We start from the raw sequence: 16,895 nt of genomic DNA on the forward strand, positions 1-16,895 counted from the left end.
GTATAAGATTTTCATTTGGATTTTTGAACTGATGATTAATATATATACATGAAATGTTTAAAATTGCAAACGTTTGTAACGCAACATTTCCTACTAAAATAAAAATGGAGGTCATTTTATGTTTAATTTTGCTTTACGCGACAAATTTGTAAAAGTTAACAAAAATTTTTGCGGTTGACTGCTGACTGACGAAAACGAGCGGTCAAACAGGACAAATTTGAGCAAAACTATCGGTTTTGATCGCGAATGTGTACTACCCATTAAGATTCAAATAAATAACTATCGATATTTTAGTTAGTGCTTCTGCTGATTTTCCAGCTCATATGTTCCGTTCTCGGCAAATGTAAGATTAATAAGGTTATTCAATTTGCTATTAATGTCCTGTTGCTTAATTGAACTTCCTAAGGCTTTGCCTTTCAATTTAAATATACAACTTTGTGGAAATAGTGTATAGTCATATATCCTCGTGTCTTTCAGGTTCTGTTTTTGGCAAAGTGTGTAAGAGGTACAGCTATAGCTTTTGACTCTGGTGAGTGACCCAGCTACATGCGTATACTAATAGACGGCAATAATGCTATTTTTTCAGTAAAAGCGAAGTTCTTATTAGATTTGATATCAAGTTGTAACATAAGTTTTGACACGCTACTAATCGTGTTTTGCTGGACTTGTAAAAGGGACATTCTGTGTACAGATGTGATAACGTTGTGTCGAAATAGCTGAAGGCGTCCAAAGCGATTTTTTATTCCAATCGAAACACGGAAACTGCTTTTCAGAAAGGTCAAAAGCATAGACATTCGGTATGTATTAAACCATTTAATATAAATACATAGGGTGGGGTTTAGTAGCGCTCACAACTATTTCGGGCTATTCCGTCCAAAGGGGTGGCCCGATCCAAAAAAAATTCCACACCCTTGTAGTCAAGGATCCACGCATTATTTTAACACTCACTTTTGTAAATTTTGGTCACTAATTTATTTACAAATTGGGTTTGAAATATGCCCTTTTTTGTAAAATTCGGAAATTTGCGTACATTTATCACTCCTATTCTCCTTAAAGCACCCACTTCACCAATATACTTTTGTATTCCCCTTCACTTTACACTTTACTCGATTAGTTATTACTTTCTTTACGACTTTAATATTAACCAGTTAATCACAATTCATTAAATAAAAACACCTTTAAAATCACGCGTGGTTGCATATGCAAATTAAATGGCGGAGTTCAGTTGTCAAACTCAAACAAAAGAAGATAAAATATAACCCAGTAAGCAATAAAAATATACAAAGGTGTTCTCTGCAAAAGGTGTTCAGCTCCTTTTCTTCGCAAAACAGAAAGGAGAATTCTATTGCCTGAGGGTTATAATGCCTAAGTGCGGCCGAAGGCGGCCTACGCAGAAAGGTGTTCTCTGTAAAAGGTGTTCAGCCTCCCTTCTTTGGCTACACAGAAAAGAGAATTCTACTGCCTGAGGGTTATAATCCCTAAGTGCGGCCGAAGGCCGCCTACGCAGAAAGGTGTTCTCTGTAAAAGGTGTTCAGCCTCCCTTCTTTGGCAGCACAGAAAGGAGAATTCTACTGTCTGAGGGTTATAATCCCCAAGTGCAGCCGAAGGCCGCCTACGCAGAAAAAATTCTACGCAAAAATACATTCGTTAAAGAGAATATTTTTTTTATATAAACTTGTTTTTTTCTATTTTTAATTAACTTTTTTATTCTTTATTCAAAATTGCCCGATATCTAATTTGGCATAATTTCTTTTATTAAAAAATCGCACGGTTTCTGTTAGTTGGGTCATATTCCACTTCAAACTGCTCAGTTTGCCAAAGAAAATTCCGTTTTTCCCCCTTTTTCAAACGGTTCCCTAGGGGCCTGTGGGAGGAGCCCAAGGGGGGATACGCCTTTTTAGAAAGCGGGGACGGTCCCCTTTCTAGTGGGGCGGTTTGAGGGGCACCGCCCCCTCCCCCTCCGCCCACCACCCCAAAAACGATGTGAGCGCTACTAAACATTTCCCAATACATATGTAAAAATGCAGTTACAGACCTCTTGGGAAGCTGTTTGAAAATTGAGGAAATTTTGAATTTTCCAAAAGGATTTCCCACTTCTTTCTATGTTGCCGAAGAATTTTTTAATAGAAATATACAGTATCGGTCATATCTATAGCACGCCATTTCAAAGTGATATTGTGTGCCACTTATGCTTATTTATTTATTTTTAAGAATTTTCAATTAAAATACAGTTCTTTCTCTAACAAACCCCATATAAACCCAAGTTTAACAATTTGTAGAAAACTTCAAAAAAGTGCAACAAATTTTCACCTAAATTTCAATCTTTTTTTTCGGAAGTATTAGAATTTTTCTGAATACACAGTTTTATAGCCCAATCAATTTTAGTCTGATAATGTGCAAGTTTGAAGTGACTGAAAGTTACCGTTGATTTTTTATAATTTTTTTCGCCAAAGGTGTTGCGGTTTTCATCCATATACAAATAAATTGAGTTTATTCATTATGTGAACGCCAATGCGACAAAAAGAAATTCTAAAAAATTAACGGTAATTCGTAGCCACTTGAAATTTCACATTATCAGACTAAAATTGCAGTGGCTAAAAAACTGCGTACTCAAAAAAATTCTAACACTTCCGAGAAAGAAGTTTGAAACTTAGGTGAAAATTTGTTGACATTTTTTGAAGTTTTCTACAAATTGTTAAACTTGGGTTTATATGGGGTTTGTTAGAGAAAGAACTGTATTTTAATTGAAAATTCTTAAAAATAAATAAATAAGCATAAGTGGCACACAATATCATTTGAAATGGCGTGCTATGGATATGACCGATACTGTAGGTAATTTTGTAATAGATATAGGGCTGCAACTGCTAAAAAAAGGTGCGGAAAAGTCGGGGGCCAGGGAGAGGGGGTACCAAACGGCGGGTTTCGGTCCCCCTATTAACAATCCGGAGGGGGGCTAATATTATTAACCATTTAAAAGTTATAAACAAAAAACTTTTGTTAAATATCATTGTTTTCCATGAGCAATTACCTGGTCAAAAATGCACTAAATCGCCGGTTTCCACTTTTAAAACACTATTACTATTGAATTGCCTGCAATAGATGTCAAGCAATAAGCGCTGACATATATTGAAGCCCCATGAGAAATAGGCGGTCTCCATTGGAAATATATTTTGTGACATGGTTATCTCGACGTCAGTGTTTTCCTGTGGAGACAGGGCCTAATAATTAATTTTTCCTTACAAGGCGTTTGCAGTGTTCAGGGGTTTTCTGTATTGTTACCAACAACTTTATATATCAACGTTATACATATTTAACTGATTTTGGTCAAAGTGCACTTTAGCGGAACCAGGAACCATTTAGGGATTATAACTCTCAGGCAGTAAAGAGAATTCTCCTTTCTGTGTTGCCAAAGAAGGGGGGGCTGAACAACTTTTGCAGAGAACAACTTTCATTTACTCCATTTATTTGCATCAAATTCATCTAAACATGGTGCGAAAAGTGCAAAGTGCAAGTGGTTTTTGCGAATAACTCTTAAATTAATTAAAAATTTTAATCCCCTCCTGATTTTTATTGAACCGCATATATATATAAATTTGACCGTCAAATCTTATTCCCCCGGATTGTTATTGTTCGTGTTAAAACGCGTCGATTGATACCACTCTCGATTTGTTCCGTCCATTTTGACTTGGTTCCCGTAAAGTGCACTACTACCCTGATTTTTAAGTGAACCGCATATATATATAAATTTGACCGTCAAATTTATATATATATGCGGTTCACTTAAAAATCAGTTAAATATACAGGGTAATAAACAAAAACTTTCAGTTAAAATGTCACAGTTTTTGAAATATTTAAATTTTTTGAATAAAAAGGAATTGTGCCTTTTCATGTATTTTCTTTAACTGCATCTACAAACCAGGCTACACTTAGTAAATTTTTTATGTAAAATACTTCCAGATAGTTGCTTCTCCATACTCAAATGCTATGTAGTTAAAATATATTAACGAACCATCATAAAAGTAGTACTATTTTGGGATTTTTACATTTTTGATATTTTCTTCCCCAACTTTGACTTCTGGTGAAAAAATGTACTGAGCTATAACTTTACATTACATAAAAAAATTGCTCATTTAATAAAGATTTCAGAAAGGTGCCACTCTTACTGTTTTGAATAGAAAAAAAAAGTTAAAGTCGCTTTTGTGGGCAAAGGACTGAGACACGCTAAAATGTATTTAATAGATTTAAATTTAAGTTGCTCTTGTTACCGACCAATGACATGCTAAATAGTACAAAGGTACATTATTACCTGCTCCTGACATTTTATGTTACTTGCCGGAATTAGTGAAAGTGGATTTTGTGAAATTGGATCCTTCGAACATTGTGTTATTAATACTATGACAGAGAACACGCAGTATACGTCGCATGAATATGCGGATATTCACCTAATTTACGGTGAAGCTTGCTGTAATGCCAGAGCTGCTCAAAGACTATGCATAGAGGTACTCAAATCGTCGGCATCCGGGTCGTGAGGTATTATTTCTTGTTTGAAGCCATTCTTCTTTTAACTATCATTTTTGACTTTTTTAAGGTCGCATACCTTGAGAGGAAGTGGACCTAGGTCCATCGACTTCAGGGAGAATGATGGAAAGACGGACTGGAATACCAAAAACTACAGTTCACAAAGCTTTAAAATACCATCCCTACCACATTTAACGTGTTCAGGCTCTACAAGAGAGAGATTACCTGTGGAGGGGTAGATTTTGCAGTGAAATGTTGGGAATGCATGATTCAGACGCCAACTTTTTTAATAAAATAATTTTGGGCGATGAATCATCATGCAAACGTGATGGTTATTTTAATTTACATCACCTACACAGTTGGCAGATAGACAATTCTCACGAAATGAGATAAGATTGTTCGCAGTACCAGTGCAAAATAAATTTATGGTGCGGTATTTTTAATTTATTTTTATTTATTTATTTATTTATTTAAACGCCAATCGGCTTTGTACATAACTAAATTATTGACTAAAAAAGTAATAACAAACGTGTGTGGTTGGTCGCTTTAACAGAAAAAACAAAACGGAATGAAATGACATTGCAATGTAACATATAATTCAGAGAATTGATTTTAATTTATATTTTAAGCTAGAGTGAGACCCTCCAAAGAAATTTACATTCGGTGCATGTTGGTTGACAAAGTTCGCTATCCTGTTGTACGGACCAAAGGCGACGTTGTTGTTGTTGTTGTTGTAGCAGCATACAAATTCCCCAAAGACTTTTTGGGGAGTGTTGCTGGAGTGACAGTCCTTGGCCAGATATAAATCTGGGTCGTTCCGGTTACGTAGACCCGACTGTCGTCGGAACGCAAAGGCGACGTAGTTTCTATTTGCCTGCACAACATCTAGTAGCCTTCTAGTTCGGAGATCGGCTCTAGAGGTAATAAATAAATCTGAACTGCTCCAGTATTTCTGGTGAGTCAATCAGGCCATTGACGACTTTGTAAAAGAACGATAGATCCGACATTTGCCTTCTGCTACATAGAGTTTTAATATTGTTCCTGAGATATACATCATTGACGTTCATATTGCTTTCGTCGCGCGAGTTATACAGCAAAAACTTGCAGAACTTTCGTTGAACCTTTTCAACATTGTTAGTTTGTTGTTCGGTATATGGTGCCCAGGCAATGGAACCATATTCAAGTATTGGTTGGACGAAGGTCGAGAAAAGTCTGAAGAGGGTTTTTACATCCTTGAATTCCTTGCCAAATCTGCAAACAAATCCCAGAGCACGACATGCACGTAAAGCTATGTGGTTGATGTGATCTGAGAAAGACAGTTTATCATCACTCCCAAGTCCTTTATGGTACTGACTAACTGTACACGTTGGCCGCACAGATAATAATTGGTGGGCATTCGATTGTGACGCCGAGAGAATCCCATGACAGCACACGTTTTTATGTTCAGATGCAATTTATTCATCACACACCACTCTTCTAGTTCAGAGATATCCTCCTGAAGAGCCTTCATGCCGTGATTGTTACCTATTGCTCTGAATAGTTTCATATCATCGGCATATAACAAGTACTCGGATTTAAGATTCACACCTATGTCGTTTATAAATATGCTGAACAGAACTGGTCCCAGATGAGATCCTTGTGGTACACCAGATATAACATCAAACTCATTTGACAGATGACAATTGGCACGGACTTGCAGACGTCTGCCAGATAAATACGAGCGAAGCCAGTCTAATGCTCTTGATCGTACACCATAACTATTTACTTTTCGTAGCATTTCATGATCAACCATGTCAAATGCCTTGCTAAAGTCAGTGTATAAGGAGTGTACGTCTAGTCCGTTATTCATTGCATTAAGTATGTAGCTGATGTAGAGATATAGATTGGTAGAGGTGGATCTCCCACCAAAGAATCCATGCTGCTTGGAGATTATCACATTTTTAAAAGCAGAGGTTAATAGAGGCAAGACGATTTTTTCTAGTAATTTAGCGAGTGAAGATTGGATGCATATAGGTCTATAGTTGTTCACCTGAGCTTTATCACCCGATTTATGTATAGGGCTTATGTATGATAACTTCCACGTCGAGGGAAAATTACCTGTTTGAAGCGATTTGCTGAAGATATGTGTGATTGGCTCACACCGCTGTGGTGTAGTGGTAAGCAGTGCGCGCTTTCACTCACCAGCACCTGGGTTCAAGCCCTGGTCAAAGCAACATCGCAAAAAATTTAGAAAAAGGTTTTTCTTAACAGCGGTCGTCCCTCGGCAGGCAATGGCAAACCTCCGAGTGTATTTCTGCCATGAAAAACAGCTTCTCATAAAAATACAATCGCCGTTCGGAGTCGGCGTAAAACTGTAGGTCCCTCCGCTTTGTGTGACAATATCAAGGCGCACGCCACAAGTTGGAGGAGAAGCTCGGCCAAACACTAGCATATGTGTAAGCGCCAATCTATTATTATTATTATTATTATTATTATGTGTGATTGGCTCACAGAGACCAACAGCACAGTTTCTCAAAAAGATGTTTGGTATATGATCAGGTCCAGCGCCTTTGTTGATATTTAAAAGAGTTAGCTGACGAAATACATCATTGAAGCATACTTCAAATTCCACCATGTCGACATCTGTATGATCACATTCTTGGTGTGTAACAGCCTCTGATGCGGGTTCTTTATATACGCTTCTGAAGAATGACGCGAAGAGGTTACTTATTTCCGCGCCATTACATGCAGTAATTTCGTTCCAAGTCATAGTCGAAGGTATATCGACATCGTTGCGCCTTTTATTTTTTACAAAACTCCAGAATCTATTAGGATTACATTTCAAATCGTTCTCTACTTTTCCTAGGTAACTCTCGTAGCATGATGTACTCAGCTTTTTACACTCGGACCTTAAACTACTAAATACGGCATAGTTTGCTTGGGTTTTTTGCTTCTTATACCTTTGATGTGCAATTTTCTTTTGCTTAATTTTGTAAATCAACTTTTTTGAAAACCAACAAGGGTATTCATTATTCTTCTTAACAAATATTGGGACAAATTGAGCAATGCCCGAGTACACAATCTCATAAAACCAGCTGACTTTGTCATCGATATTTTCCAGCTTATATAAGTCAATCCAGTTTACGCCCAGGAAGAAGCTATACAACGCTGCATAGTCTGCCTTTTTAAATACATAAGTAGGAACGTCATTTTGATTCAGATTTGCACGGAATTTATGTTGCACCACCAGCGCGGGGTGATATGCATCCTCCTGGATAATGGGATCCGCCTTGTTAATCAAGAGGTTTAAATCGCTGAAGCATAGATCCAACATTCGTCCGTGCTCATTGTAGGTATTGTTTTGCTGGAGGCATCCAGAGAGAAGAAATTTTTCATACAATATTGACTCACACTCAACTTGTGGTAGACTACTATTAAGATTATAATCACCGATTATCATAAGACTGCTGTTTGGATATTTATTTCTAAGGTAAGAAATGGTAGCTATATGACTGGAGTATACATCAGAACGTGATTTTGGTGGAATATAAACACACCCTATGATGATATCACCACCACCGTGGCCTTTACCTTTAACTTAATACTTTTTTAATACTTGCTCCAGGTGATTGTTGCTTATTGTTAATTGTTCAACCGATATACGGCGCTTGACAGCAATGAAGACACCGCCACCGCGCTCATGTATGCTGGTCGTTTGATCCCTGTCCCTCCTATAGATATTATACTTACTGTCAACAATTTCACCATCCAAAATAGACGGATGCAACCAAGACTCCGAAATACATAGTACATCACACTGCCAACTTGCTGTCATAGTGAAAAAATCTTTAAGTTTAGTTCTAAGCCCCCTTGCGTTCTGGTAGTAAACCAGCAGATCTTGTTTGGTCTTAGTGGTTCTCCTCGTCGCTTCGAAATCCAGGCACATTCACAATTCTTGGGATACGATTTATATACCTGATTGTCTTGTTTGTTTCACCATTATTTTTAAGAGCCTCGAGCTCTTCCCGTAGGCTGTTAAGATGATTCTGCTGGCACCGAGTCAAACGTGGTTTAAAATTTATGTTGTCTCTGTTTTCTGTATGTTTTATTTTGAGAATTCTTCTTGCATCATCAACCGAAGGCGTAGTGATCAACAGAGGGCGAGTTTTGCGGTCTTTTGGTCGACCAATTCTGCGCATTTTCATATTAGAAACAACTTCGGCTAACTCAGGTGGTAAAGCTTTGGAAACCACTACGCGGTCATCATACAATCGCTCAGAGCCCACTTGCTTCTTCGATTCAGGAACATTGAAGGCGATGACATTTCTTTCGCGCTTCTTCCTATCCACTGTCTCAGCTATGATATTATCCACGTCCGATGTACCGCCTTCAAATGTTTTTAGCTTGTTTTCCACCTCACTGATTCTTTTGTCCAACGAAGCACATTGTTTAGACATACTCAGATTTTGTTTGGAAATGGTCTCAAGCTCTGATTGTATATGGCCAGAGTTTTCTGTATATTATTCTTAAACGGTGTAAAGTACTTGTTGAATAGGCCCTCCAATTTTGATGTAATAGGGTCATCACTAAAGTTATCGTCTTCTAGATCATCAGAAACAATTATGCTTGCCTCCAGTTTACATTGGTTACAGCACCATTTGAATTTATTTTTCTTGATTTCAGTTGCAATTCTCTTGAAGTCTTTAGTGTTGATGTCTGAACACTTTTGGTGTAGCCACCTGTTACATACTGTGCACAGTATACTGGACGTATTTTCTTTAATTGCATTGGCGCAAGCACCACACGTATATTTCTCAAGTGGCATTTCTACAAATGTTCTAACCGGTTTGACTTTGCTGAGTGGCAGCCTCAAATCTACGTTGGTAGTGCAGTTTTTAAATGTTAATGTAGTTTTTCGATGATAACTGTTTAAAATACGCTGCTCTTAATAGTTGTTTTATCTGCTCTTAGTTTTTCTAAATATTTTTCCTTCGCGCCGTATGCAAATATGCAAATTTAAAGAAATTTAAGAAATTTCCTTTTTTTTATGCTGGAGACGTCTGTGGAAATAGGACACAGCAGGCCACAATGCTGGACAGTACCCAAACAATCACAAGATGCCGCGAACCGCTGATAATACACACTTTTAGCGAGTTTTTCGGGGACCGCAAAAAAAACACGTCCGTTTGCGAATGCAGTGTTATATATAATTGTCAGATATTGGGACCTGTGGAACTGCCGCCAACGCTCAACTTCCACAGTTATTTACAGTTCCTTCAGGAACGGCTTCCCACTGTTTTAGAATATGTACCCTTAAACCTGCGGCGAAGACAATGGCTGCAAAATGACGGGTGCCCTGCTCGCTACGGGCGTGAAGTAAGAGCTCATTTAGACGAAAGTTATCCTCGCCGATGGTTTGGCCGATACGGGCCAATCACGTAGCCCGCTCGATCGCCAGACCTGAATCCATTCGATTTTTTCTACTGGGGCTGTCTTAAGGACAAAATTTATTCAAAAACAATTCAAAACGAAGAGCATTTGCGGGAACAAATAAATGGAGCTGCTACTGAGATAGCCGAATTGAATTTAAGATCTCTAAAAGCGTCTTTTCTTAAAAGGTGCCGAGCTTGTATTAGAGTAGAAGGTCGCCAATTTGAGCATATTTTATCAATAAAAGAATAAATTTTTCTTCAAACGTGAACCCATCTTTCACAGAAACTATTGATAGATGTATGCCTTGTTATAGACTCTAGTCCGAATTCCGGTAAGTAACATAAAATAATAGTGTTCGCTATGCACAAAATTTGTACTAGTTGGTACCAATTGCTACCAAATCGTGTTCGTTTAGCCAAAAACCCAGTAAAACTTGCAAAGAGAGAGCACAGTTTTGACATTTAATTTGGAGGGGAAGTTGCAAATTCGTGCTGGGAAAATTTTTGCCAGTAAGAATTTGCAAGCAGGATTGTGGCAAATGGTTGCATTTTTATCAACATTAATTTGAATCAACAAGTTTATTAAATTTAAAAATTAACAATCTTGTTGCGATTTACTAATGAAAGAAGTATGTAAATATTCGTTTATTCAATTAATTTATTTAATTCTGTAGTGTAAACACCATGTAATATAACCAAATGTACGTATAGTAGACTGGTGGCAACACCAGCATAGAAATAAGTGGAATGTAACATTAATACTCAAGAATGATAGAATACAAGATTGCGCCGATCAGAGAGGATTTTTGAGAATAACTTTTGTGTGACGTCACACTGGTGCAATTGCGAGAGAGAAATGCCAAAACGTGAGCAAGAATGGAAGAAGAAGAAAAAATGTTGCAAGGAAAACGTAAACAAGTTGCACCAGTGTGACGTCATGCAAACAACGATTCTGTCAAATTCGTTAAGAGAGGAATAGCGGTCCGAGATCGGCGCAACCTTTGTATTCTCTCAATCGTGATTAATAATAAGGGCATTGTAAAGCGAGATTGCTACAGCATCAGGTGTGTGCTAACCTACCCGCGAATAAAATAAATTAAAGTTAATTGAGACGTATATATATTAAAATCGACTATGGCAGGGAGGTAACAAATAGCCGAAGCCCTTCAGGATTTGGGAGTCTCGTTCCCAGAAACAGCAAGCTTGAGACAGCTCAAAGTGTTGCTAACATCGACCATAGGTGCACCGGCCAAAAAAAACGGTGAACCGGGTAGCAGGACCCTAAGAAGCGCAGTTAGCAAAACGCCTTCAGTAACGGCGAACAATACCGCAACGTCAGGTACAGCCACAACCGACAACGAAACTTCCGATACTTCAGCAAACAATGGCGCGACAGCAGTAGCAATATAGACTACAGGCAACAACACCACTTCAGCAAATCTCGAAACATCTTCCGAAGAAGCCCTAGGCGCCGTCGCAGCAGAGAACAACGGCAGCACCGTTAATACGGTAAATGAAGACTTGGCGGATCTTGAGGCACAACTCCAAAAAAAATTACGAATCCTAAAATTAAAAAAGGAAATTAAAGAATTGGAAGGTGAGGACGGCCACAAAAGACAAACATTTTCAGCGAACTTCGGTGACATTGAAAACGCCATAACTAAATTTTGCGGCGACGATGGTACAGACATCAAAAAGTGGATTGATGACTTTGAATATGTGACTAAATTCTATAGCTGCGACGACAAAACTAAAATGTTGCTTGCACGCCGCATGCTAGCGGGCAGTGCACAATTGTTCATGAAAATTACAGACGTGCATTCATGGGACAACCTTAAGAACCTGCTGTGTAAAGAATTTAAGCGGCCGACCAGTGTCAAACAAATTTTTTTTTTTTTTTTTTGGGTTTTGATGTGTTGGCGGAGCCGATTGCTCACAAAAGCGAGGTTGTTTCCTCCTTTGCAAAAACCGTGTTTTGCTGCAACTAACACGAGAGCATATTCCTCCACGAAAGAAAGTTTAAGTCCTCCTTCTTGGTAAGGTTTTGATTTTTGTAGATGAATGCTGGTGCCGTCTTTTGATGCTTGTAAACTTCTCACGGATCCGAACTCCGTGACAGCTCTGTCAGCAGGGTTGCTTTTATAATTGATAGCAACATGCATTTATGTTGTCATTGTAGCAAAAGTTTAGGTAATTAGAATGTTATCGAATACGACAAGACAATTAATAATTCGTGAAAACGTATATTTGTGTATAATTCGAACGGCTTTAAGCCAAATTTGTAGACGAGACAGAGAGTTTTGGACATGTATTCGCGTTAACATTGAGAATGACATAAACCGAAATTTAAATGTAATAAAATCTTAGAATTTTAAATGAGCTTCATTTATAAAATATGAAAGTTGTGATATGTTGCCAATGTTCATACCTTGGAAAATGTTCAAAAAGTCAGTATTATTTTTAACTATTTTATATTTATTTCTGACAGCATTAAGCCTTTCACACCTAAATATCAAGTGCTTATAATTATTGTCTTCACCACACATGCATCTGTTAGAGCCAATGATTCCCACTCTGTGCAGATATGCCTGATCATAAGTATGCCCAGTAAAGATTCTGTTTATAGTTTTGGTCTCTTTAGCAGTAAGTGTGTGTGTGTGTGTAAGTTATTGAACCAGGACTGTCTAGGACTTCTCGGAAAGATTTGAGCATATAGATTGGGTTTATTACTTGAATATAGTAGAAACTGATTATACCAGTCCTCTCTGATAATGTTGTGAATTGTTTTTAATGCTTCTTTAATAGACAAATTTACGTCAAGGGTTTGAGGTAAATTTGTAGCAGCTTTTGCAATTTGATCAGCTTTTTCGTTGCCAGCTATTCCAATATGAGCTGGTGTCCATATTATGTGTACTACTATGTCAGAGCTTATTATTCTTTTAAACACCTGCTCTATGTTATAATTATCGTTGTGATTTTTGAGGAATAGCTGGCATGCTACCAAACTGTCCGTAAAAATCACAATTTTCTCATAACCTAGATTGATTGCCAACATTATTGCCTTATCTATTGCTTGAACCTCCCCAAAACTTGACGACGACCTAAACCCAATCTTGTAGGAATATTCTTTGTTCTCATGTTGATCATATACTCCAATCCCCACACTATCCTGCTGAACGGACGCGTGTGTAAATAAAATCTTATACTTAGCGGTGATATAATCGTCAATAATATTCGCATAAATTGATCTAGCTAATTCTTTCGGCGTGTTTTGTTTATTGTCAGGAAGGATTTTAGTCTTGACAGTGATGTTGGTGGGGGGAGCAACGTGATCGGTCACACCTAGACGATCAAGTATATGTCTAAACTCGACGTACACTTTGCTATAGCTGGAATTAACATTGGGAAAATCAATAATGGCCTGTTTGCATGGATTATTGGAGGCAAAAATTTTGATGATCTCTTTAGCAGTTAGCCACTTTGCTCTTTCTGCAGGCGGCAATTCATTGGCAAGCACATATATTAACGGTATTGGTGTAGATGGGGTCACTCCCAGTGCCCTTCTTAAGAAGCTGTTCTGATATGTTCTAATTTTTTTGTCCACAGTGACACAGCTATTGGCAGTAGACGTTCTGGCATATTCAATTTTCGATCTTACAATCGACCTGTAAAAATTGAGAGCTACATTGGGCCTTAAACCCGCTTTAATTGTTGTTATTAGTTTAAAAAGTTGGGAGTTGTTAGCAGATTCTTTTATGATAGAGTCAAAATGCTCAGTGACCGTGAGTGAGGTGTTATTATTTCTGCCTAAAAACCTAAGAGACTTTGTCTGCTCAACACGTAGCCCATTCAACGTGACATTAATGACCTTGTTACTCCCCTTGCTTAAATATAAAACTTTAGTTTTTGCAGGATTGCAAGAGAGATTTAACCTCTGGCATAAATCCCCAAATTGTGTAATTTTGTTTTGTAAGTTATGCGTTGCCGCCTCTAAATTATTCCCATAGGACGTCACAATGAAGTCATCTGCAAATTGACATAAGTCCGTGTTTTGGTCCCTGATGCTATGTAACTCCATCGTATAGATGTTGAATAAAATTGGGAACAGGCAGCTGCCCTGAGGTAAACCACCACTAATCTCCATCGTTTCACCTGCTAGATTCAGTCTCCTAAAGGCCAGAAAGTTCGCGACCCACTCCACTAGGTTGTCTACCACTCCCATACTAGTTAACATTTCTTTCAGTTTGGAGATGCTGACACAATTGTAAGCGTTACTTATGTCAAGTGCACAAATTACTATTTTACGGCCTTTATATTTATTGATGGCAAGTTGGTGCAGAAGGTAATTTACAGCCATTGTAGCTGATTTTTCTTTTCTATAAGCAAAGGTTGTGTACGGCAGAATATTCTGTTCTTCCATGAATTCCACTATTCTGTTCTTCACACAAGAGTTCACGCACTTTAACAGTACTGACATAAGAGCTATTGGTCGAAAATTCCTATAATCATCTAAATCTTTGTCTTTTTTGCGGATTGGGACAATTCTAACATTCCTCCAACTGTCATGAATTTGGTTGGTAAGCCAAATATCGTTCAAAGCTGTACGAACACTATTCAGAGAACTATCTGGTAACGCTTTAATCATTTTATACGTTATCCTATCTTGTCCACCTGCTGAGTTTTTATTTTTTTTAACTAGTACTTCAACTAGCTCCTCATATGTTATGGCAAGACTGCAATCCGGAATGATTTTCTTATTAACTTCCTGATACTCTTCGTTTGGGGCAACTTGTTGTTTTAACATTTTAAGGTATTCTTTAACTTCTTCTTGTGGCCAATGAACCTGATTAGTTCTCTGATAATCCCCCCTAACAGCTTTGACAAACCTCCATGTCTCTTTTGTTGTAGGATTCTCATTGATTTCATTTATTTTATTTTCAAAACTGTTCCTTTTGGCTTCCCTTACCAGCTTTTTCCATTGGTGTTTCATGCTCTCAAAGTTGTCTAAATTTTCTACAGAAGGTATTCTGTTACATTTGTATTGAGCGACCTTAAACAATCTGAAGGCCTTTGCCAACTCATCATTCCACCAAGTTTTTGGGCTTCTTCCCTTATTTAATCTAAAGGTTGCATTTCTGATTTCTTCCTTAAGGGTATTCTCAATGGATCCAATATCAGGTTCAATGTGTGTTTCTTTTAGGGCTTTGATTAATTTGTTCTTCGCTAGAAATTACATCTCAGAAGTGACTATTGTGGGACTTTCAATTGTAATTGGGAAGTGGAGACTACCTCCAATTCTTACCGGATCTACCGATCATTGAAACCTGATGTTGGAGTTGGTGAATGCTAGGTCTAGTACCGAGCCATTTATTTGACTCTTTTATATGTTGGGGACCCATCGTTAAGATTTGTAAAGCTGTACTCTTGTATAGTGTTATAGAAATTTTTGCCTCTACATGAGCTGATCGTATCTCCCCATTCCACAGCCCTAGCATTGAAATCCCCAAGTAATAAAACGTTGTGGTGGCCTTCCAGGAAATTAAGCATTCTTTGAATTTCTTCCTTAAATATACCATTAGGAATACTAGGTGGGAAATACACAGCACATATCGTAATATTGGGTTTTAGATTTTTGGTTACCGCAATAAGAACATTAAAATTGGTATTATATCTAATTTTGGTGAATTTAATACCCTTTTTAAACAACATCGCTACTCCTCCATATCCATCCAGCCTATATTTTCCAAAGCTATTATAATTAAAAATTTTTTTGGAGCCTTGATGTGAAAAAGTTTCACAAAGTACTCCTATGTCAAATTGGTATTTGTTCAGGTAAAATTCAATATAGCATGCATTTGTCTTTAACGATTGAATATTATATTGTAACATCTTCATGTTGCAATATTTGACCACTCGTAACTAGCTGAACTTCATCGTCCATTGTTGCACCGTCAAATTTTAGTTTTAAGTTTTGAATTTGTTCTAATTCAGACGTGAGCTGATGCTCAATGCATAGTTTTTGTGTTATTTTGGACATCTCTGCTAAAAGTTTTTCAACTTCCGTCACCCTGTTTTTGTTATACTCTTTTTTCTCATATACAGGTTCACCACGTGGTTTTTGGGCAGTCACTGTACGTCTGCTATTATTGCTTGGTTCAGCTATAATCGCTCTCTTTGCTACTTTGCTGTACTTTACTTTCGTCATTCTCCTATTAATTTCCTGGTTCTTATCTATTATGCCTCTTCCGCGCCTAGCTGTGGAAAACCTGAATCTTCATATAAAATGTCAAATCTATTTTGCCTATCTGGCTAGTACGTCTCTAGCACCTCTTTTCTAGAAAGCTTCTTGATCGTCCTGATGCGACCGATCTCGCGCTCCTTCTCCCACATGTCACACTTGTCCTTGTCCATTGCTGTATGGTCCACCTTACCACATAAAATACATATTAATTTGTCACAGTTGCTATCACATTCCTGACTTCCACATCTAAGACATCTGCTTCTTAATTTACAAGACATTTGCGTATGCCCTAATCTACCACATTATCTGCACTGTCTCAGAGGAGGTATATAATACAAGACTTCTAACTTAGTATATTCAAATATAATGCTTTTAGGAATATCCTTTCCTAAAAAACCTATTTTGATTGTGGTAGTGGGTACAAAAAGTTCTTTCTCATCTTTTGCTTCTTTGCGTGTAAAACGATAAACTGAGGAAATTGGTACACTAGAAATTGCATATTTTTTTATGTCATTTACATCATAGACAAAGGGCACACCCCTCACCACACCATACGACTCAAAGGCCGTATTTGGGATAAAGGGTCTAAGCCCACGCTTTTTGAGATCACTATTGATTAAGAAGGTGTTTGCTGCATTTGCAGACTTAAAGGTCACTTTATATAAGGTTTTGCCGATCGCATAGATGAGATCAATGTCGTTAAAATTGAGGTCCCTGATTCGGCT

At 37.7% G+C, this 16,895-nt stretch overlaps 1 protein-coding gene across 5 annotated transcripts in view; it reads left to right on the plus strand.

Moving 5' to 3' along the window:
* The first annotated feature begins 260 nt into the window (after positions 1–260).
* The window catches only part of LOC118748379 (casein kinase II subunit alpha), an 83,354-nt gene continuing 66,719 nt past the window's right edge, over positions 261–16,895 (plus strand). For 2 of the 5 annotated variants that reach the window (XR_004994043.1, XM_036482761.1), the window contains exons 1-3: positions 261–343; positions 478–529; positions 587–797. Coding sequence is in view for 1 of the 5 variants with exons in the window: in XM_036482753.1 (XP_036338646.1) it covers positions 324–343 (20 nt within the window). In the remaining 4 variants the exon portion in view is untranslated. Of the gene's footprint in view, positions 344–477; positions 530–586; positions 798–16,895 lie in introns of those variants that run through there. The other 3 variants (XM_036482771.1, XM_036482765.1, XM_036482753.1) reach the window with 3 other exon arrangements.

This window comes from Rhagoletis pomonella, unplaced genomic scaffold (genome assembly GCF_013731165.1).
Source record: "Rhagoletis pomonella isolate Grant_MI unplaced genomic scaffold, Rhpom_1.0 Rhpom_scaffold_00001, whole genome shotgun sequence".
Classification (NCBI taxonomy): Eukaryota; Metazoa; Arthropoda; class Insecta; order Diptera; family Tephritidae; genus Rhagoletis; species Rhagoletis pomonella.